This window comes from Mastacembelus armatus, chromosome 22, assembly GCF_900324485.2.
Source record: "Mastacembelus armatus chromosome 22, fMasArm1.2, whole genome shotgun sequence".
In the NCBI taxonomy this organism is placed as follows: Eukaryota; Metazoa; Chordata; class Actinopteri; order Synbranchiformes; family Mastacembelidae; genus Mastacembelus; species Mastacembelus armatus.
The window spans coordinates 12,858,882-12,882,208 of record NC_046654.1 but is presented as its reverse complement, the minus strand read 5'-3'; the positions used below and the strand labels follow the sequence as shown (position 1 = coordinate 12,882,208).

General features: G+C 39.7%; 1 protein-coding gene and 3 long non-coding RNA genes across 5 annotated transcripts; 2 read left to right on the top strand and 2 right to left on the bottom strand.

Annotated features, from left to right (window-relative positions):
* Positions 1-499: 499 nt before the first annotated feature.
* On the top strand, positions 500-11,516 carry mthfd1b (methylenetetrahydrofolate dehydrogenase (NADP+ dependent) 1b). 2 transcript variants are annotated; one of them, XM_026304386.1, is made up of 28 exons: positions 500-705; positions 2,878-2,962; positions 3,258-3,317; positions 3,409-3,462; positions 4,057-4,193; positions 4,349-4,449; positions 4,556-4,692; positions 5,043-5,154; positions 5,262-5,389; positions 5,655-5,752; positions 5,889-6,062; positions 6,158-6,294; positions 6,379-6,425; positions 6,495-6,602; positions 6,715-6,789; positions 6,887-6,989; positions 7,108-7,184; positions 7,393-7,533; positions 7,626-7,694; positions 7,916-8,027; positions 8,260-8,399; positions 8,573-8,614; positions 8,871-8,971; positions 9,268-9,445; positions 9,692-9,799; positions 9,968-10,120; positions 10,784-10,897; positions 11,004-11,516. In XM_026304386.1, exons 1-27 carry the CDS (start codon positions 668-670, stop codon positions 10,871-10,873), a joined length of 2,805 nt encoding a protein of 934 aa, XP_026160171.1. In that variant the 5' UTR covers positions 500-667; the 3' UTR covers positions 10,874-10,897; positions 11,004-11,516. The 2 variants fall into 2 exon arrangements, with proteins under 2 accessions (XP_026160171.1, XP_026160164.1); XM_026304379.1 differs by having other exon boundaries at positions 10,784-11,516.
* Positions 11,517-12,550: 1,034 nt separating this feature from the next.
* On the bottom strand, positions 12,551-13,793 carry LOC113128818 (uncharacterized). The gene is made up of 6 exons (XR_003295544.1): positions 13,770-13,793; positions 13,641-13,684; positions 13,430-13,440; positions 13,298-13,342; positions 12,813-12,845; positions 12,551-12,724 (listed from the first exon to the last, which is right to left on the bottom strand). It is a non-coding gene; the product is annotated as an uncharacterized LOC113128818 (long non-coding RNA).
* LOC113128823 (uncharacterized) lies at positions 13,281-19,650 on the top strand. Its single transcript, XR_003295545.1, has 3 exons — positions 13,281-13,363; positions 16,322-16,361; positions 19,499-19,650. It is a non-coding gene; the product is annotated as an uncharacterized LOC113128823 (long non-coding RNA).
* On the bottom strand, positions 16,574-17,682 carry LOC113128814 (uncharacterized). Its single transcript, XR_003295543.1, has 6 exons — positions 17,641-17,682; positions 17,512-17,555; positions 17,248-17,261; positions 17,116-17,160; positions 16,978-16,998; positions 16,574-16,879 (listed from the first exon to the last, which is right to left on the bottom strand). It is a non-coding gene; the product is annotated as an uncharacterized LOC113128814 (long non-coding RNA).
* Positions 19,651-23,327: the final 3,677 nt, after the last annotated feature.

Here is a 23,327-nt window from a genome sequence, read left to right as displayed (position 1 = left end):
ATATTGTAAATAGTATTGTCATTTATTAACATCCAGAGTAGATAATGTGCATTTTGACTTTTATTCATTCAAAACGTTTCTAAACCTGGGGACACAGCTTTATGAAGGGATAATTGCATTTACGAGTTAAATGCAACGCACCATTTTTCTTCTTCTAATATTTAATGCAAGCTGGCAGCGGCTTAAAAACGTCATATCATTTGCATATTTGGCCCAAACTAAAACAACATGTTCATTAACCTCTAAATACAGGCACCACATTTATTAAAGATAACATTAATTTAGTGGGACTCAGATGAATCCTACTAATCCGAGTGCTGCCCTCTGCTGATTCTCGTCCTCTGTCCCGCCAGTGTTGCCGCCCCTTCTGTGGGTGGCAGAGCAGAGATGTGAATATGATTGGTCAATACGGTCTCCTCGCGTGTCGTACCGTTGTGTATGATTGGCTGTCAGAGCTGACAGTTTGGCAGTAGCCCCGCCCTACTTTGCGGTCACGCACTCCGGCGACCAGACGTTATATGTTAGAGGGTATTCCTGAAAGTTATTACGCGGATTTCTAGCGTTGTTACTGGATTTGTGGATGGAGCCTAAGCGCCGTCTACTCTGGACACTTTTTGAATAAACTTGTATTTTTGGAAGAAACCACAGTGCTCCTCAGGACCACGAGATGTCAGCTCAAATCATAAGCGGGAAAGAGGTTTCAGCGTAAGTATTACCCACTTTTTATGCATCACTTGGGTGCAGCAGCCTGAACATGTGTCTGTGTAACTTGCTAGCTCGGCAGGTAACTAACACTTAACGTTAGCCATTTAAGTTACATTAATAAAATCTAAAGTTAACGTTACTGGTGTCACAGTTGACATTTTTATTTATTTAAACAAACTGGTCTTTCCCGCGCTGAAATCAGGAAATGTTTTCTTATATTAGTTTGGTGAGGGCCACGTGAGTCTAATGTGCAGCCAACGTCTAACCACTGTTAAAGATAACCCGCTGAAAAATCACAACAAACTGTCACAGTTTTCATGGGGCGTTGATTCCTGACAGTGCTGTCTAAATGTTGCACTTATAAATTCATTTGGCTGGTAATGTTTAAGGTTAGGTCACTGAACTCTAGTTGAAAATGAAGTAGCGTTACTACAAGTCCTGCAGTAACGTTATTATGTAAGAACCAGAGGGGGGTGTGTTGTGATCTTTGTCCTATTTAGTGGTCAGACGGGTCAACACCTCTTACTAAGCCCAATATTACTTTTCACAATCATGTAACTGTCTCCCAAAATGGGTTCCTCGTGTCTTTTGTGTAGTTGGAGTTTTGAATGGATCCAGATACTAATGCTCACTGTACCAAAACGCACAAATATTTTGGGTAAAGAGACACAGCTGTCCCTTCACTACAAACTGCAGGATTTTCTGTTGCATGTGGTTGTCACAAGACACACCAACCTGCAGCCTGATCACTGCCCTCACTGAACTTATTAAATAGTGTCATTCATCACTAATGAGATGCACAGCTTCTGTACAGACATGCTGTCCCTTCAGTAGCAGCGTTTACTTTTATTATCTCTGATACTACAACTGACCGTTGGTTTGTGCACAAGTGAGATTTATGGATTGAGATCGACTCTTTCTTTCAGGAAATGTTTTTTTCTATGGTCAGCTATCCACAAGTGTGTTCTTCAAAGAAGCAATAGGTTCATCTACTGTATGCTGTGTATTGTATTAAACCTGTTTGTTTATTGCAATTTCTCTTAAATTGACAAATGATCCATTATGTTATAATGACTGATTTTTACTGAGTTTGAGAATGATACATATTTTTAGTGATAGTCTTTAGTTTCTTTTGTCCTGGGTGTCATGCTATCATAATCAATAATAATCACAGGGTGAAGAGTACTCAAATCTTATTCCAGTCTCATCTACAGAGATAAATAAAGCAGGGTTGTGCAAGTGATCATGTTAAAATAGATGTAATTAGGGTTGAGCTTGGGTGTAGATAAACATTATGGATTTTAGATTTTAAATTCTCTGAGCTGAAATCCAGTAGCTAGGTGTCTGTAGTTGTTCTCCAGCTGGTATGTGTTTGTATCAGTTTACTAATCTCTGTCTTGTTTAGGCTCAGATGTGTCTTATCCATTCACTCAAGGCAAAGAATGGGGATGTTTCCCAATCTCCAGACCTTTTAAATGATTCAATATAATGTGAAGGCAACAACTAAAGATAAGACAAGTCTCTTGAATTCTCTGATTGATGGCTGAGGACTGAAAATGATTATGGTAGCTGTTTCACAATGAAATAGCCAAAATCTGCTCAAAATCTGTAACCTGAGTTGGGCCTGTAGCTTTAGTACCATAAGGTCCTAATGTGGTTTGTCAAAATGCTGCATGAATTCTATACCTGTCATGAGATGAAATAAGATCAACTTTATTAATCCCCAAAGGAAAATATAGGTTATATTGTAGTGAAAATATTGAGTACCCAGTAACAGTCCAGTTGTCATCTGCCATTGGTTAAAGTGTTGTATAGCCTGATGGCAGTAGGGATGAATGATCTCCTGTGACGTGAGTTGTCAGTGCATTCCAGGGTGGCCTTTACCTTTTACTGTGTGCATTTCTCCACCACAGCCTCCAGTGAGTCCAGCCTCATTCCAGTCACCGATCCAGTTTTTTGCACCAGTTTTTTCAACCTTGCATCCTTGTGCTTTATGCTGCCTACCCAGCAGAGGGGAGGCTGCATAAAGTATAAAACAGCACACTTCTTGTTGGATGAAACGTGTGCTGCCTTTTCCTGCAGTTGTCTAAGGACCTAAGCTGCTTTAGGAGGAAAAGTTGTCCTTTTTATGTAGTCACAGAGGTTAACAGTTCTGTTGTTGTGTTTTCTCAGGCAGGTGAGGGAGCGTCTGAAGAAAGATGTGGAGCAAATGAAGCTTCAGGACCCCAACTTCAGACCTGGCCTAGTGGTTTTACAGGTAAGAGGAAGGTGGGCTTCCTTACGGCTCAGTGTCAGAACATGTTTTTGGATGGGGCCTAATTTTGCCATTTGCTTTCCCATGGCCTTCCCCTGGAGATGGTTGGCAGGTAAAGATTTGGGTCAGTTGTATGCGCTTCAATTGTTTGTCCAACTGCATGGATACAGAGTGTATGAATGTGCAGTAAAAAGCTTTTCATCTTGTTGGTGGACATATTATTGTAAGTGCGTCTGTCTGGGTGACATGGCCAGTCCTTTGATACAGGCAGGTTAAGTAAAACTATACATCTTTGCAGGTTGGAGACCGTGATGATTCAAATCTGTATATCAGCATGAAGATGAAGGCAGCGGCAGAGGTTACATAACCTTCTTATATTTAAGGGATTTACATGCAGTTAAGCATATACTGTGAGTTGTTGCAACTTTAACTCAATTATTTTTATGCAGATTGGAATAAATGCCACACATCTGAGACTTCCTAAGACGGCAACAGAGGATGAGGTGAGGACAGACCTGAAAGACTTAGTGTATCCCAGCCTTTGAATTATCTCTATGCACACACATATGGGTAAACACACTGTAGCGACTAAGCCAGAACTTAAAGCCATTGAGGTGTTGCTAGAATGGCAAGTAATTGACACACTCAACATTACCTAACCTATCTAAGAAATGACAGCCCAAAACGTCATGTGTCTGCTGCACAATTAATGTATTTATTTCTCCATCTCACAGTCTTCACTGTTTCTGTGCGAGCATTCTTACCATAGGTCCAAGGAATCCATAACATCCATGTACAGCTTCTCCCTGAGTTCCAGTAGTTTATCATATATACACAGCCCGGAGCAGAGCATGACCAAGTGGGGAAAACTGTTTATTGCTTATTGCTTCTAGCAACACCTGACCCCTGTCAAAGTTTCTACCTACATGGTGACTGCACGCAAATACAAAGACTGACACCTAGTGAACCCCACAGAGAATAACACAAAATATATATATAACCAAATGACTCCTACACACACACTCCCTGATTTTACAGTAGTGGTTTATAATGCTCCCTAAAACATGTCACACATAAAGCTGTCACCCTCTCTGTAGGTTCTTCACAGCATCAGGGAGGTGAACGAGAACTCGTCTGTTCACGGACTCATCGTGCAGCTTCCCCTAGACTCAATCCACAAGATTGACACAGAGAAAGTTACCAATGCTGTTGCCCCAGAGAAGGATGTAGACGGGTAAGTGCACACACATTTTTACACATCTTCAGGATCCGGTTGGTGTATTTCTTTTGAGTCTGCTTAAAAGGATAATCTCAATTGGTACTTCTAGATTTTTAAACGTTGATTTGTAGTATATTACGTACTTTTTTTCTGTTCTGGTCCATTTCTAGACTAACAAGCATAAATGCAGGGAAGCTGTCTCGTGGAGACCTGGGTGACTGCTTTATCCCATGCACACCAAATGGCTGCATGGAGTTGATCAGACAGACTGGTAAATACAACAAATACCACCACTGTCTGTGATATGAAAACACTACACATACTACAGTAATGGACTAGAATTGGTGTAAATGAATCGATGGTTCGCTTCTCCGCAGGTGTGTCCGTGGCAGGGAAAAGAGCGGTAGTGATTGGTCGCAGCAAGATTGTGGGCGCACCCATGCATGACCTGCTGCTGTGGAGCCATGCCACCGTTACCACCTGCCACTCCAAAACTGTTGATCTTGCTGGAGAGGTAACATGATCACACGATCTAGGAAAACAGCTATAGACATAATGTGTCTCACAAAAGTGTAACCAGTGTCAGTAAGGATTTTGCAAAAAAAAAAAAAAAAAAGAGTTTATTGTAATCATCAGTCTGGTATGCTCTTTGTGTTTCTGCCTGATTTAATTAACTATGAAATTTATTTAAAAAACTCCATAAACAGCTGATAACAGTTCTTTGCTGCCACCATGTGTCCAAACTGTAACATTGTCTGTTACCAGGTTTAGAAAATTGCAGTGTCTTAATTTAAACCTAGAATCAGCATTAGATATGTTATTCTTTTATTGATTCTTAATTGATTCCTGACTCTTTATGTTTAGGTGGGAAAGGCGGACATCCTGGTTGTTGGCATCGGGAAAGCAGAGATGGTGAAAGGAGACTGGATCAAGAAGGGCGCGGTGGTTATCGACTGTGGCATTAACCACATCCCAGGTCTGACTATTTTTTGAGGCTTTTCTGTCTACTACATTGTCATGTTACTCTGTAGTTCTTTCTGGTAATTCTCAATTTACTTCAAAGTTTCTCTCTGTGTCTTTCAGATGAGAGTAAACCTAGTGGAAAAAGGGTAGTGGGTGATGTCCACTTTGCCTCTGCAAAGGAGCAGGCTGGTTTCATCACCCCTGTGCCTGGTGGTGTGGGACCAATGACTGTGGCTATGCTGATGGCGGTAAGGTCCACCTGTAGATTCAATCCTGGACTAAACTCTTTGGATCAGTATTTATCTCACCAGCCTCAATGTTACATCCACAGATGTTCAGTTGAAACTGCTCTTTCTGCTCTTTCAGATATTTATTTTGTCATGATTTTCCACAATAATTGCAATTTGTATTGCAATATGATTTTAGGCAGTGAAAGTGATGAATTATGTCATAAATGCTTTTTATTAACTAGATGTTGAAAGACTGACAGTGAGTGTGTTTCTGTGTGTGTAGAACACTGTACTGAGTGCAAAGCGTTTCCTGGAGGGACATCAGCCAGGGAGGTGGAACATTTCTTACACCACACTTAATCTCCAGAAGCCTGTGCCAAGGTTGGTCTCTTTATCTTTAGTACTCCACCTGCAAGAGGAAACTAAAAATCTCTGAATGTGATCCTTGTCCTCTTTTAGTTTCTTCCTTTCCAGATATGACATAAGTGACTGTGCATTTTCTTTTTAACTCCAACAGTGACATTGTGATTTCTCGCTCCTGTGTGCCTAAGCCCATCGACCGCCTTGCCAGAGAGGTGGGCCTCCTCTCTGATGAGGTGGAGCTCTATGGCAAGACTAAGGCCAAGGTCCAGCTGCATATCATCAAGCGCCTGCAGAAGCAGCCAGATGGCAAATATGTGGTGGTCACTGGGTAGGCTAACACTTTTACCTACTGAATTGTAATTTTTGGTTCTTGACCCCTTGCTGCCAAATATGTGCAGTACTGACAGTATTTTTTGTCCACAGCATTACACCCACCCCTCTGGGTGAAGGAAAGAGCACCACCACCATTGGCCTGGTCCAGGCCCTGGGAGCCCACATGAAGCTCAATGTGTTCGCTTGTGTTCGACAGCCTTCTCAAGGACCCACGTTCGGCATCAAAGGTGAGCGTTGGAATAACACATACTCAGATGACTTTCAGGTTACAAGATATTATATTATTATATAATTTTGCCTTCTGCCTGCAGGTGGTGCTGCAGGAGGTGGATATTCTCAAGTCATTCCAATGGAAGAGGTAAATTAGAAACTGTGCTGCTCACATAATACAAAATAACATTTCATTAATGCGGCTCCATCTGTTTAGTTCAACCTTCATCTCACTGGAGACATTCACGCCATCACGGCTGCAAACAACTTGGTGGCTGCTGCCATCGATGCCCGCATTTTTCATGAATCCACGCAATCTGACAAGGTGGGTTCTCACTTTCTTTCCCCTTGATGTAGGTGATGAAAATGGACAGACTACACATTACAGAGCAAATCACTGGAGTGAGTATTATCTTTCCCTTTGTATGCATTCTTAGGCTCTCTACAATCGCTTGGTGCCGCTCAGTGGAGAACAGAGGAAGTTCTCCCCCATTCAGATTAACAGACTAAAAGTACGTAATTGAATCACACACTCACAAGTTTTGCCTTAACCTCACAGTGCAGAGTAGGGGGCACCTTTTAACATTAAGGTTTTCTCTGTTTGTGTAGAAACTGGGCATAGAGAAGACTGATCCCTCCGCTCTGACTGATGAAGAGATCACTCGCTTTGCCCGCTTGGACATTGACCCAAGCTCCATCACCTGGCAGAGAGGTATGGACATCTGAGGAGTGTTTTAGTCCTCATAAAGCTAATATTTTGTGTCTCAATAGGTCTGCTGTGTTTCAGATGTGCATTTTATAAAATGCCTGGTCTTTTTGTGTAATTTCAGTGTTGGATACCAATGATCGATTTCTAAGAAAGATTACTATCGGTCAGTCTCCAACTGAAAAGGGATACACAAGAGAGGTATAATCAAATTATTTATTACTCAGTAAAGGCCGTTCGCTTTGTGTGCCCAGGCAGCAGTATCGAAAAAGAGCAGTAGCAGATTGCAGTGCAACAGTTGAAGGATGTTGTACACACATGGAAAACTGACACGCAGTGATTAAAATGTTTGAAAGTGTTTTAGGTTTATATTTGCTTCGTGTGAATGCACCACTGTTGATCTCTCCAGGCCCAGTTTGACATCACAGTGGCCAGTGAAATTATGGCGGTGCTCGCGCTCACCAGCAGCCTGGAGGACATGCGACAGCGTCTGGCTAAAATGGTCGTCGCCACCAGCTGTAGTGGAGAGCCCATCACCACAGAGGACCTGGTCAGTGCTCCCGAGTCTCCTTCATGATCCGATCTTGTGCATTAGTATTGTAAATACAAGCTTCCTATAATGTAATATGTTTTGCTTTACAGGGCGTGAGTGGTGCTCTAACTGTGCTAATGAAGGATGCAATAAAGCCAAACCTGATGCAGACTTTGGAGGTGGGTGAAACAGCACATGTTAACCTCTACAGAGCTTTACACACCAACAAATAAGGACCGTATACAGTTTTAGATTCAAACTCCCACAAACTTCACAAGTTCATTCCTTTAACGCATATTGGTCTGGTGGTTTGTTGGTGTTTAAATGGCTCACTGACATATGTGCCAGACAAATGACATTGCCTTGAGTCATGAGTTTTTTTTATTGCACACATCCCCAGGGAACCCCTGTGTTTGTGCATGCTGGCCCCTTTGCCAACATCGCCCATGGCAACTCCTCCATCCTTGCTGATAAAATAGCTTTGAGGCTGGTGGGACCTGAGGGATTTGTAGGTAAGTGCTGCTGAGAACGTGATTCCATCCTAACATTAATGTGGATATTTTCATACTTAAATGCTGTAGTTCTCCATTACTGTATTAGATGTTTTGTGTATACACTACATGTTCATTTTTTTAATTGATGGAGTAGCAGATATTACATTGTAAGACATTAGTCTGTATTTCTTTCAGCTGTGTTTGTGTTACTGTTCCTTGTGTCCCAACCTCTCTTGATTGTGCCTGGCAGTGACTGAGGCTGGGTTTGGTGCTGACATTGGCATGGAGAAATTCTTCAACATCAAGTGCCGCTACTCAGGCCTGAGGCCCCATGTGGTGGTGCTGGTGGCCACTGTCCGAGCCCTGAAGATGCACGGAGGAGGACCAACAGTGAGTTTTCCTTTACTTCTTAAATAATTACTTAGTGCCTTTATTTTGAAAAACCAGCTGAGCTTCTACATCTATCTATAATTTGATTGTCACATTGTGAATTCTTAATGCAAATTGTTCAAATTTTTAAATTCTCTAGAATATTTAACTTTTTTTTTTTTTTGTTCCTCTAGGTCACTGCTGGGATGCCACTGCCTAAGGAATATGTTGAGGAGGTAACGTATAAGCAGCTTAACAAAATGTCAATACTTTGATTGATAATTGTCTGTTGATCAGCTGTAAATAAATGTCAACATTGAGAAATGTCTGCTAACTTGATCAGTCACATGCAAAGTATGCATTAAGGTGTAAACATACCATAAACACAGTAAAAGCATTTACATTATTTATTCTTGTGGAGTGAGAACTGTTGCTATCTCCAACTTTCTCATGAGCTGATTTAGGAACACGTTTATATGTCCCTGCATGTAGAACCTCGAGCTGTTGGAGAAGGGCTGCAGCAACATGAGGAAGCAGATAGAGAACGCACAGCATTTTGGCGTGCCTGTGGTGGTGGCGGTCAATGCTTTCAAGTAAGTGTTGGATCATTGCACAGAAGGACTAAAAAAGTCTACAGCTGCATACACAATACAACACCCGTTTTTAACTCATTTAAACTGCTCTAACTGTTTATATGAATGTATCAAATGTTACATGTGGCAGAGGTGTCTTACAGTGAAGAATCAACAGAATTGTCAAACACCTTTGCAGCTTTTTTGTGTGTGTCCTTACATTTTTAAAAGCCCGTTTATTTCCCTTAGTTCTTGTTTGGATGGAGGCTTCTTTATGTTTATGTTTAATACCTTTGTTGTGCTCAATCATCCTGCAGAACAGACACTGAGGCTGAGCTGGACTTGATCTGCGACATGGCTAAAGCAGCCGGAGCTTTCGATGCAGTGCGATGCTTCCACTGGGCAGAGGGTGGAGCCGGTGCAGTGGCCTTGGGTCAGGCCGTTCAGAGGGCATGTGAGGCCCCCAGCAACTTCAAGTTCCTCTATGATTTGGATGTATGGGATCTACCTTTGATTACTGTAGTCCACTGTTTCTGTGTTTTTCCTTGTTATGTCATTTCTAAGATGACTAAAAACACAGCACTTGAATTAATATGAATTTAAGGGTGATATTTTAGCCTTATGTTTAGGCCCCAAACCTACATGTAGTGTTGAAAATCTGCACATATTGTCTAGTTGGAATTTGCCTTTTCACGTCAGCTAAAGAAATTCACTGATGGACATGTGTGTATTCTGCTTCAGCTCCCTATTGCTGATAAGATTAGAATAATTGCTCAGAAAATCTACGGAGCGGATGATATCCAGCTTCTCCCAGACGCCCAACACAAAGTGGAGCTCTACACCAAGCAGGTCAGCAGTCCTTCAAGTCCCTTTGTTTTGTCTAGTCGGGTGTGTTTTGTTTTTCATCAGTGGAGATTATCATAATTGCTGAATACTTGAACGGTTCTTTGTAAAAGATGCAGTACATTGGTTTTTTTTTTGTTTTTTTTTTGTCTTTGCATCCTCCTCTCCCCTCAGGGTTTTGGCAGTCTGCCAATCTGCATGGCCAAGACTCACCTGTCACTCTCTCACGAGGCAGACAAGAAGGGTGTGCCCAGAGGATTCATCCTGCCAATCAGAGACATCAGAGCCAGTGTGGGTGCCGGTTTTCTGTACCCACTCGTTGGCACGGTAAGGTCTAACGTACACTTAATAAAGGGTGCCCTTCCTTTCTACACTTTTAACCCAGAGTCATGTTAGAGAGACATAAGGGTGTAACTCTTCACCTGCGTAACAAACCTGTCACAGTGCACACAACTTGATTTTCTACATTGCATCTTTGAAGTAATAGCCTATTCATAATAACAAAGTATGACTGGTAGTACTGTCTTAGTCTTTTCATTTAGATGATGAACACAATGTCGCACCGTGTCTGCTTTATTACAAACATATGTCGCTGTGATTGTTCTTTGCATAGTGTGAATATAGTGATCTACAAATGAAAGTAAAAATGGTTAGATCTGTACACTATTAAATGACAGCTTAAATGTGCAATGTCCAAAACATTTTTTGTGTTTATGTGCAACTGCAGAATTTGCCCGCAGCTGTTTTTGCTGAAGGCTCACCCTCTACTGTGCAAACTAGCAAACCAACATTACTGTAGAAGCTTAACAGCAGTGAAAGTCCTGCCATCATTTGACAATCGTTATGCGTTTGCCTAAAAGTTGATTGATGGTTTTTCTGCTTGACACTTGAAACTGTATGTGATATATGAGTGCAATAACTGGCGAGCATACCTTGCATAATGTTTCTATTGACGGTGTTAACTCCTTTCTCACCATGTCTTAATCCTAGATGCCCACGATCCCTGGTCTGCCCACCAGGCCTTGTTTCTATGATATTGACCTGGACCCTGAGACTGATCAGGTCAATGGGCTCTTCTAAAAGAGACTTCTTCACTTTACAGTGGTAGGGATTGTGGTTAAAACATCACAGATATCAGTCTCTGTGCTGGAGTTGGATGAAATGATCATAAATATTACCCTTTCTGTTCCCTGTGTTTCTCATTTTATAGATGTAGACCAGTGCCACCACTGAGCCTTAATGATACATAATGGACTAAAAACTGGAAGCGCCTTAAGCTTGTCTGTTAGTGTTGTTTTTATTTGTTGTTTTTCACTCACACATGAACATCTATAAATAATTGATTCACTTTAAGTAGATGGCTGCTGATGGGTACCTTTAGGAGCCTAATTAAAGAACATTTTATCCCCTTAAGACTGTCGATCTGCGGTAGACGTTTTGTAAGAGGGAAGTGCCCTGCTGACATTTCTTTCAGCTACATTGACCATAATGAGCTTAGAGTGTGTAGTTCACCCTCTTTAATAAGTGTAAACCTTCACTATTTTTATTTCTGAGTAATTTAGAGACTGATGGCCTGTCAAATGTCCCCATCCTATATTCTGACTGGATATTTCTAAGCCTTTAACATCACTGGAACAATCAGCACTGCTGTGAAAATGAATGTTGTAGTTCTTTCCCCTTTTTTGTCAGAAAACATCAAATAAAGTCTTGATGGAAAGCCAAATGTTAAATGTTTTTTCTAATATTAGAATGAGAGTGGATGTCAATCTCTTGCACATATAGTATCACTATGGAGCCCAGTATGTTGCTTTTAATGCTCTGTTCATTTGAGGCTGAGAAGCGTGGCTAAATATGAGCCAAGTACAGCGTTACAGTTCAGCTGAGGACTCAGTGAAAATAAATCATCGACAGGTAGGGAGCAATTTTAGATGCATAGAATTTTAATCTGAAATATGTGTACCCACAGGCCACACTGCAGAGTAACTTTTTATAAGAAATATTACACTGAATAGTAACCTACTGTTTGTACTAGCATAAATATTTACAAGTAGACAAATCATTTTGATGAAGAGTGCTGTTTAGAAACCACAGGAAAATTGCTTGTTTGAGATATTGAAAGCACAGCTATGCTTTAATTTACAAGTTAGTCATATTGTTGCCTGTTCTAGCACTGGAGATGGCAATAAACACTAACTGCAAATTCCTTCAATGTGAATGTAATTTTTGAGAGAAAGGGTTTGTCCTACAAGTCATTGCCTGTTTTATTGTTGCAATGTTGTGTTGAAATGTTGCTCTGGTTTAATGGAATTTTTTTTTTTTTTTTTATTTTTTTATTTTGGATTAAAAAAATTCTTGCCAGGTTGCAGCGATGAGTCCTAGCAGGAAAATAAACTTTCATAATTTCTAACAGATATCAGAGACAAACTGTGACGTGGATAAGAATTATTTTATACATTATTATACAAATAATAATGTCCCTGTCAGCAGGGAAACATTTAAACACCTTAAACTTAAACTATCAAACCTAAATCGTCTCAGCTAAGACAATGCTCAGGAGACTGACTTCTGAATCTCTTAATGTCTTATATGAATCTCAAAAAGCAAAAGTGGAAGCATGAGCTTTGAGATGTGCAGTGGCTCAAAGTGATGCAGTTGTTTTTTTTTGTTTATTTCCCTAATTCTGTCTGCATCCTGTGCACAGACTGAGGTGGTGACTCAATTATTTTATATTTAAGTGAATAAACAAAAAACTACCCATGCCTTTTTCTGGATTAGTTTATTAGGTGATTTTAATTGTTTCCAATCAGTATCACAGAATAGTGATTATTTTTTGCCACGAGTACCAGCACCGCTACTTTTGTCTTTTGTTTCTGGTGCTCGTCCATGTTCTCCACAACTTGCTGGTTTGTCTGGTCCTTTCCCATGTTGACCCTGTGAACATCCATAAGAACAGTGACTCACGCTGTTAGCTGTATGGATGGTTGAAATGGCTAAGTGAAAGCAAAATCTATACTCAGACCTTGGGGGCACCCAATCGGGGGCTGCCGGAACCCTAAAAAAAAAAGAAGATACATACACACAATTATGTAAGGTTTGTTAAGGTTGAGGGATTGAACAGCACAGTCAAAACCAATGACAGTACTTCTCTGCATTTTCATAATTATTCAGTAAACAGCAGTTCCAGGTTGTTGATGTTCAGTAAACCAGAGAGTGTGCACCACAGACAATGCATGCTCATGTGCATGGAATTGCCACCCCCAAGCATGACAGTAAAGACAACATAGTGATAACCTGGATGGTTCACAGCACATGTGGCTGGTCTGCATGACCCCTCACCCTCATAGCTATTACTTCTAATTCAATTGTACAATTTTTCTCTTTCCATGCTTTCCACCTACCTATAAAATAATGTGAAATATATACAAGGGCTGCTAAGGAGTGACTGACATGCCATGTAGGAAAAACAGCATGAAGCACATATTAAGGAGCTAGAAGATGGCTTACTGGTCCTGCACCTCCCGCCTGCTCTGGCTTCTTTCCCTTTGCATCCTAAAACAGGGGATCAGCATGGTAAGTACATGTTTTCATGCTGTCAGTCACAGATCTGAAGTAGTGTAAGGAATGAAAAAGACTCACCGGTTTGCCCTCTGTGATGGGAGAGATTGTTTTTAAAAAGAAGTTAAAAATGTAAAAGAACAGACAAAATGCATGTTAAAAAACTAACAATTATAAATGAAGCCAGTGCAAAATGCAATGATAACTGCAGCAATTGCATTAATGTACTGAGACATAGGAAATTATCCCAAAGCATTCTTTACAAATATCAGAACTAATCAAACAGACTTACGATCACTCATTTTGTCTGGTTGACAAGTGCAGTAGAAAGTCTCACTGGAGAAAAAATGAAACAAGGATCTTCATTTGAATCAATACCACTGAGCAGTCTTTACAAATGATAAGAATACCCACAACATACCTGGTGCAGAAATTAAAATGCTTCCTGTCTAATGTGTGTGTTCACTCTGTATTTATAAGGGGAGATGAAGGGGGATGAAGAATGTGGGTGTTGGAGCTTCAGGCAGCCCTCATGTTACGAACTGTTTGCTGGACAGCTGAGATGTGTGTGTAGCCAGAGAAACAACACACAATGTTTCTCTGTCTCAGAGCGACTCTTCTCTTGCAAAACGATAAATCAAACACTCACAGACAGAGGCGAGACCAGAGTGGTGTTAAGGACAATGCCTGCTCAGCCTTATCATTACACACCAGCTTTTGTTTTGTTCTGCAACACCAAATATTTTCTCAATAACATAATCTTTATGTACAACTAGGTATATGTTCTGTTTGCTAAATAGTGACTGTTGCACTGGACACATGCAGTAACATGCTGCCTGGATTGCATTTCATATTAGAAAAATTTAATTTTGAATATTTGGAAAACACTCACAGTCAGTGTTGCAGGATTACTTGTACTGACAATTGTTCTACAAATTGTGTAAGTGGTGCATATTTTTTTTAAAAACTGGGTAAGATTACTTTTTGTTTTCGTTAGTTACTAAAATAACTTTGCGGAAGATAATAAAAAAATTACAGATATGCTTTAATTCTGTACATGTCCTGTACTGGGACAACCTGGATCTTCAGCACTTAAGTACTTATGTACTGCACCTTATTAGAGTCATCTGTGCACAACTGCATCTGTGAATTCCTTGCATGTGAGTGTATTTTATGAGAGGGAGGATTACAGCTCCCAACAAGCCGTCGCCTGTTACACATTGTTGCGATATTGTTTGTGTTGAAATGTCGCTCTGCTTAAGGGATTCCTTTTAAAATTGAAAGTGCCAAGTTACAGTGAAGAGTCCCAGCAGTAAGACAAACATTAAGCTACATTGCATTTGATCTTCTACACATATGCTATTTACTGTTTATTGCAAACCCCTGTATTTAACCATGTATTTACCAAAAGCTACTAACTCTGGAGATTAATCTCACATGCTATGAGGTTTAATGAGCGAGGACAGTGACTCGGTGATGCTTGGACTGTCTGCTATGAAGCAATAGCAGATGGCAAATCAGATAGATGATGTTGATATTATAGAGAATTTACACTTGGATGCGCCTGAAGTTAATTATCGTGTACACCCTGAGAAACAACGCGAGGAAAGAAAGCCTGTATTGATAGGGACTGCGTGCATAATGGTTCAGGTTCCAAAGCGAAATGCGCTGAAATTGATTAAAGATAAACTGCACACTGAGCACTGTAAAAAGTCTGTCTACCAGCTACAGTTAACTAACTACAACTTCTTTAATCCATAAAAAACAAAAGTGTTTTACATATGGTGTGTGCTGGAATGTATTTTTGTAAAAAGAATTTGTTTTATACCTTTGTTGTACACATAAGGTGATCATGATACAGCATGTTCATTATTGAGCTTTAGAAATTCTGGTAGGTGCATTGAGTTATGTTTGGACAGCCTCAAGTTTGATGTTCCTCTGTTTGTTTTCTTAAACTAAGCTAACTGGCTGCAGGCTGTCTGGCATATAGACACGAGAGTGGTATCAGTCTTCTCATCTAACTCAACCTTTACTCTAGTGAGAAAACAAGGAGGTTTATTGCTCAAAATACAGAAAAGCTACTTTACTACACATTCACATGGGGACCAGCTTCACAAAGGGCTTCAAAGTGTGAAAATAAATTGGAAAACACCTTAAGGCTCTTTTATTAGTCAATATTGTGCTTTGTGTATATTCCCAAACAAACAAACTTTTCTCTTGGACACCTCAAAATATTTGCACACAGATGGCAAGTTTAAGCACGTTCAAGCAGCCAACAGTCAAACCCTTTGAATTTGAATGAACACATGGCCTTTATTACAGCACCACCCTCAGGACAGTAATGCAGGCTGTAGTATCGCAGGTATCTTGTTCTTACCAACACTTATGTATTTTAACTTTTTGGATTTTCACTGTGCATTTCAGCTTGTACTACCTGCCTTTATGAATAACATACATGCTTCTAAATAAGCAAAAGAAAGCTACACTTTATAAAGTACATATAAAGTATAAATAAATTACATTTTATTCTGGTACGATGAAAATGAATGAAGAAATGGTTATCAACAAAACCTTTTATCAAGGCACCAAACAGTCAGCATGTTATTCTTATAACTCCCAATAGGAATATGTAGAAAGTGTGTGTCAAATTAAAATGTCCCTTTAGCTATTCGTGTCTTTATCAGCATAACTGAATCCTATTTATTGAATATTATATCTACCAAACTTTTGTTGTGGCCTTGAAGAGGTAATTTATGTGTTTTTCATCATACAGTTTCTGTCTATTAGGATTTATTCAGATTCTGCAGAAATCTGTCTCATTTGATGTTTCTGTTATGCCTAAATATTCATAATAAACCCACATCATCATGTTCGTGAGTGAAACACTGTCCTTCATAAGATTAAATGACTGCAGTAGAAGATTTCTTCTTTGTTGAAACTGTTTTTTTTTTTTTTTTTTGCATTTTTGTCTAGAACACCTGAACACCTGAACACCTGGACTCAGACTGTACAGGTAACTTACTTAACACTCTGTTCTCACAGCTACAGGTGTGCTCCCGGAGACAAAGACTGGTTTCAGCTAGTTCTGGTAGCATCTGTGTCCTCCCTAGTAATACAATGTAAAATTCACCATCCCCTTTGTTTGCTGCTTTCACTCCTGCAGACTGCTTTGAGCTGTGGTAACAGCAACCTCTTTGCAAAGATAATAAAATACATAGCAGGCAGTAAAGTCTTCACTGTTTTATTTCAGATTCTCCACAGAACACTGGCTATACTTCAAATGTTCCATAACAAGATTGACCTAAGACACCAAATTACAAAAGGTTACATTGTCTTGATTAGATGATTATAGGTGTATTTAATTCTTTCCGATCATTACAGAATGCTGATTCAAGGATTTCTTCATTCTTTGTGTGAACCATTATTAGTTTTCCCTTTCTTGTCTTTTCCATGTCCCTGTCCATGTCCCTGTCCGTGTCCGTGTCCATGTCCATGTCCATGTCCATGTCCATGTTCACCCTGTCCTTTGTCCTGTAAACAATGGTAAGAAAAATGACTCACTCCTTTTCTGAAAACAGACACTGCACTGGCTGCATAGTTTAGGTTCAGAAAGAGCGTAGACATTCTACCTTTCCACAACTTCCTCCCTCCTGTAAAAAAAAAAAAAAAAGTGAAATTTACCTGAGTCTGGTAAGAAATGACTGAATCAGCCACTGAGGCATAAAAATATGAAGCACACATTATGAAGCTAGAGGTAAGATGCTTACTTTTTCTGGGCATTTTGCCTGGTCTGGCTTCTTTCCCCCTGCACACTGTAACAGGGAAACAGTATGATAAGTACATGTTTTCATGCTGTCAGGCACAGATCTAAAGCATGGCATGTAAACAAACTGACTCACCGATGATTTGTCTTCTGTGATGGAGAGATAGATTAAAAAACAAGTTAAAAACATGCAAGTATATATCGACCAAGTAAACATGAACTAAAATCAAATGTGTCAAATGCAGGAAAAATGATCAACAGTCTTTGTTAAGTTGAATTACACCAAAGCACAAGTGCAGAAATCTTAGTCTACAGTGAAAATAGTTTTTTTCAGCATTCTGCAGAGAAAACTATCCCAAAGCATTCTTTACAAATATCAGAAATAATCAAACAGACTTACGATCACACATTTTGTCTGGTTGACAAGTGTAGTAGAAAGTCTCACTGGAGAAAGAACGAAACAAGAATTTTAATTTGAATCAATACCACTGAGCAGTCTTTAGAAATGATAAGAATACCCACAACATACCTGGTGCAGAAATTCAAATGATTCCTGTCTAATGTGTGTGTTCACTCTGTATTTATAAGGCACCGTGGCGGAAAAATGTGGGTGTGTTTGTGCTGTAGGCTCCGTCTTACAAAAAGCGGACAGCATGATAGTTGCAGGACAGGTAATATTTGGGTGTGGCCAGGTAAACACCTGACAGTGTTTTTCTGCCTTAGAGTGACTGACAGTTCCTTAGATTCCAGTACAATGAATTAAAGACTCACACACAGTTAACCCCAGTAATAAGGTGGGTTTTCAGGATGACACCTGCTCAGATTTATCATTACACACCAGCTTTTGTTCTGTTCTGAAATATTAAAACATTTTCTCAGTAACATCGCCTTCATGCACAGTTAGGTCTGCACAATTTTTTGTTTGCTAAATAGTGACTGTTGCTCTGGAAACATGCACTAAAATGCTGCCTGGATTGCATTTCATATGAAAAATTATATTGAAGTGCTACTTGCTGCCTATTCATGGTTATTATTCATATTCAAAATAGGTGAGATGAAGAATGGTTTAGGTTAGATAACTAAAATCACTTGTTTAAGATTTAAAAAGTCACAGATATGCTTTGAGTTCAGCTACGCTTGAGTATTGCAAGCCCACTGTTAGACGTTTTACACAAAAACAAATTTTAAGACCCAGATCCAGTTATGCAGGACAGGCTTGTCTTTCAACCTCTACCATAGAAGTAATTGCAAACAAACAAATGTTGGATCTTAACTTCACACTTCACGCAGTAGGTGTGGTGTTTTATTTCCGCACAAAAGAGTCATACTGCACTGTAAAAAAAAATTACTTACAATACGAGATTTCAGTACCAGCAGGAGGTTTTCAGTATTTTAATGATACCTGATTCAGGTACTATAAGTGTCACCAGCAGAATATATGTTTTGCATGTAAAATCTTAATATCTACGAGAACAGTAATAAGCAACTGAAGTAATACAAAATGAAAACACTAGCAAATTAAAATACGCAAAAATGTGCACTCAAAGTACTTCGATAAATGTAAGTTAAGTACTTTCCACCTAGGAAAGGCTAGGAACCTGTTCTGCAAACTATCTGCCAAAACAATATTTTAATTAATAGTGCTTCCTGTTCATTATTGTGCTGTGTATAATGTAGAAAAGGTTCATCCCTGCACAAATCTCGTCCTGTGAGTCACTTATTAAGAGACAAAAAAACTTGAAATACACAGCAGTACTCCCTATCATTGAAATAATCCTGACACTGGTAAACATGCTTTTGTTTATTAGGACAACTAATTCAAACAACAATAATAGTAACGACACTTCACTGTCAGGGTACAACCCTAACACACACCTTCACTGTGTTAAGGTATTCACTGGCTGATCTAAAATGTCACATCAGGTGATCCAGGTGGGGCATTAGGAGACAGACACACAGGACATGTGACTGAAGATATGTTTTGCTGTACACACCTAGTTTTGTGAGACCTGAAATGTCCTGTGCTTTGTTTTCTGAACTACACAAAGTCTAAAGGTCAATTATCATAGAACTCTCATATTCTGGTCTACCTTCTTTTATATCAAAGACCCCTCTAGTCTTTGCTCTCATATAATAAATCTGTGTATACAACTTTAATTACTAGTTACTTTTTATATAATACAATATAATTATACACTTTATTAATAATCTGTTATCTAGCTGTATATATAGTAGCTGTATATGTAACTCAAATTAGAGCTGAGTAGGTTTTAAGTCCTTTCAGGAACCACAGTGTTTCAGTGGGGGAGAGTCCCTCATGCAGAAAACAGGAAAGCTAAAGTTAGTCTCCCTGAGTGTGTCCATGACAATATGTGTTGTTCCTGCAGGAAACCAGCACCCATCTTAAGCAACCAGCATTTGAGGTGCCAAAGAGCCAGAACGGCCGCAGCCGCCCAGAGGAGCCAGGAATCCAGGCCAAGCTCGAGGGGGAAACCAGGGAAACGCCCCGATGGAGATCACCAAAGGAGGTGCCCAAGAAGCAGGGACACGGCCCCAGGAAGAGAGCATGCAGAAGACTCCAAGACCTACCTTGAGGCTGCCCAACAGCCCAAGCTGTGACCAGATGCACAATGTGAGCAAAGGCCATAATAGAACCACAACCATCCCCTCAGATTCAAGTGTGTACATATGAAAATATGTGCTGAGTCAAAGGTGGAACCAGGGCACAACAAAGGGGGGACCCACCATTGGTGCCAGCTTCCTGACCAGCACCAGCGTTTGACACCAACGACCACAAACACCACTTGGGATGCCACCAGCCCAAAGGCATGAATTCATTCCTCACTGGGATTTTGCATCAGATTAAATTAATTTCCTTGAGGCTACTGCTTATCTAACCCTAACCGTTAAACTAACCTTAACCTGACCCTAATCTTAAAACACACTGGCTCCTTAAGGCTCAATGATTTTCATGGTTGGAAGCAATAGGAAAAGGCCTCACAAGATGTGTGTGTAAACAGATTTTTATCCTTCCCATGTGAGCCACATGCTCATACACACACACAGTGCTCTAAACAGATGTGAAGAGGAGCTGGCTGGTCTCAGTCTCGCAAATATTAAACAAACGCTCACGTACATGGTCAGACTTAACTTGTTCACAACATATTGTCTAAATTTAGCACAAAGAGCACTATAAGTGTAAACACACACTTACACTGTTTGAAGTCAGTCACTTGACCAATGGAAAGCAGTAAAGACGTCACATTTAAACTTTGTGTTTTGCATAAGCTGCTCATACTGCCTCCATTACTGCCAGATTTTGTTGCATGCACGGTTAAGTAGCATTGCAATCCACTCAAATTGGATATAATTATAACTCTGCTCTGTGCGTCTGTGAGCTTCTCACAGACGCACCCATCCCAGCTATCTGGGAGCAGCCTCCTGGTTAGAAAGTAAGAAAGTAAGAACAATAAAGATACAGGCTTTATTTCAGCTAATGCTAAGCTTTTACATCCTCAGATCAGAGCCAATACTCAGGATATCTCTAATATGCACATGCTGTGTATGTAACTAGTGCAAAGTAATGTAATGTGAGTAATGTAATGTAACCTCAGTTTAATCTAAACATGCACCAACATGATTTTCTGTGGCACCCAAATGTACTTCTGTGCAAAATGTAAGGTTCCTCCCTCAGCTATAAACTCACTGTCAAATCATATTATGTGGGTGAGGTACCCTGAGCTGTTTTCCATCTCTATCAACCACTGGACAAAAACCTGAAAACCCTGTCTTCAAATGTGAAGGCTTTCTCATAAAGTAGGGCCTAGATGAATGACTGGGTCTGACAGTTGTTAATCATTGCTAATCACAATGAGCTCCTCATACGATCAGTCCTTATTAGTTAGTTCCAGTAAGCTTTTGTGTTTTATCAGTTTTTCAATTTAAAACTCTGGTTATTTTTTTAAACGTTGTTTACAGTTGATCTTCAGATTCAGATTTTATTTTCCCATCACAAATTGCAGCTGCACAGGCCTCATGTTGGAAATGCAGCGATTGTACAGTATGTTCGCAATACACACAGTGTTTAGTTATATTACTTTTTGTGGATCATTGTTCATTTGCATATTAACCCTCTGCTGCACAGCACTGCCCTGGGGCAACAGAAAACATTCCAGTGTCCCTCGCCCCCAAATTTTAAAATGTATTTATTTATTTATTTTTAATTTTTGCAAATGCATCATGACATGGTCTATAGCCAATCCAATCAGATTCAAAGCGGATGTGATGGCCAGGAGGGAGATGGGATATCCATTTAAGAAGCCAGGTTATCTGGCTGCATGGCCTGTGCAGAAGGGACTGATCTCTTTTTTGTCTCTATAATCACTGATGACTTAGAAATAAAAAATACAGACATGTACATGAATATGTCAAGAATAATAATTTATTAATTGCAAAAATATTTTCTTTTAAATGCAAGAAAAATGCAGTTTTTTCACCCTGTGACAGTGAGAACAGTGAACTTGATGTAACAGTGAGTAAGGGAAAATGGCATCCTGTTACAGGTTTGGCAGTGAAACTACAGACATAAGAAGAAAAATAAGAAAGAAAGAAAAGAAAGAAAGAAAATAGATATTATTAGTAATGTGAAGAATTAATCTTGATGAGAGATCAGCAGTGGTTCTCAACCCTGGTCCTCAAAAAACGCAGCCTTGTTTGTTTTCCAACTATTTCTTACATCTTATTCCCTATTACTTCTAATTGGCTGAACAAACTTGATCCATGTAATTAGCAGTAGGTAGGACAGGGATGGTTGAAAAACAAGCGGGGCTTGTTCTCAGGGGTGCAAACCCCTGACTTACAGGGATCTGTAGAGAACCACAAGCATATCCAATATAATCACCCAAGAAAATCAATTTATTACAATTAGAATATTAAAAGTTAGTTAGATTAGTTGATTGAAAATGAATTTTTCTTTACTGTTTTAACATCATTTTCAAACAAAGGTCTTGTAGTTTTTCTGTTTTCTGAGTTTTCTGTCATTCTAAACTGAACTTATTGGTCTTTGGTACATTGGCCCTGACACTGGAACATAGGGAACCATGTGCAAAACACAAAAAATAAGAAAAAAACCGCACCAATTTGACAACACGGACACTACAGTTACTAAAAAATGCTGCAAAAAGAGAAAACACAACCACATTGCCCATGAATATAAATATTGAGGTTCACTAATTCATGTCAGTTAACAATGAACTAATTATAACTAATAATCGATGAATTAGTTGGGTGTGAGAAACATGATGTTGTCTTTAATTTATTCTCACCAACACTGTCTCTGTCTTTACTTGCAAAGCTGGAGCATTTGTTCGAGCACTCACTCTGGCTCTGTAAAACAGGGAAAGGTCACACCCAGGACTCAGAGCTTCGCTTTGTGTTGGACACTCCTGTTGACAAAGGATTTGGCTCCACCCAGTGAACAAAATGTGAAGTTGCACAATATTCCAGCTATGGTGGAGCTGAGGACAGTTTAACTTCATAGTGGTGACATTTGGAGAACAGATAAGTTAGCTTTGCACAGGGTCTTTTTTTGCTTTCAAGAGGAGTAGACTGGTCTCGAGACTGGTCTCTTTACTATATGTCAGTGTATGTGCATCTGTCTGCATGTGTGTGTCTGCACTGGCAGCACAATTCATGCTGGGTTAGATGATTTTAAGTGAAATGACTAAAGCTTTGTACGTATTTTCATTAAAGACACATTCATTTTGCTTGCAGAGTAAATGGCCATAACTTTGGTGATTCTTTAACATTTCATCAAGCACCCCCCCCCATCTGAACATAGATGCAAACATTACACCTAAATATCCACATGTTAGCACTGCTTAGTTTTACATATTTGGGCATACCCAACATTTTTTCAAGACGTTTCTTACATTAATCCTAAAATAAGTGCAATACTTGTAGACTAAAATATTTTGTAAGGAGCTTTTTCTCATTAGCAGGATTGTTCCATGTAGAATATACGCTGTGTGGACTCAAATATGCTAAAAATGTTGTTGTTCATGCTGGTAAATTTAAAAGATGCGTTTGTTTCCATATTCTGCTGGAAATTGCAGAGCGCTGACTGGAGTCTCAAATGAATGACTTCACTCCTGCCTGTGGCATTTGTCTGCCTGTTTAGACTCTGTTTGGACTCTTAGACTTGGCTTTGGCAGATGC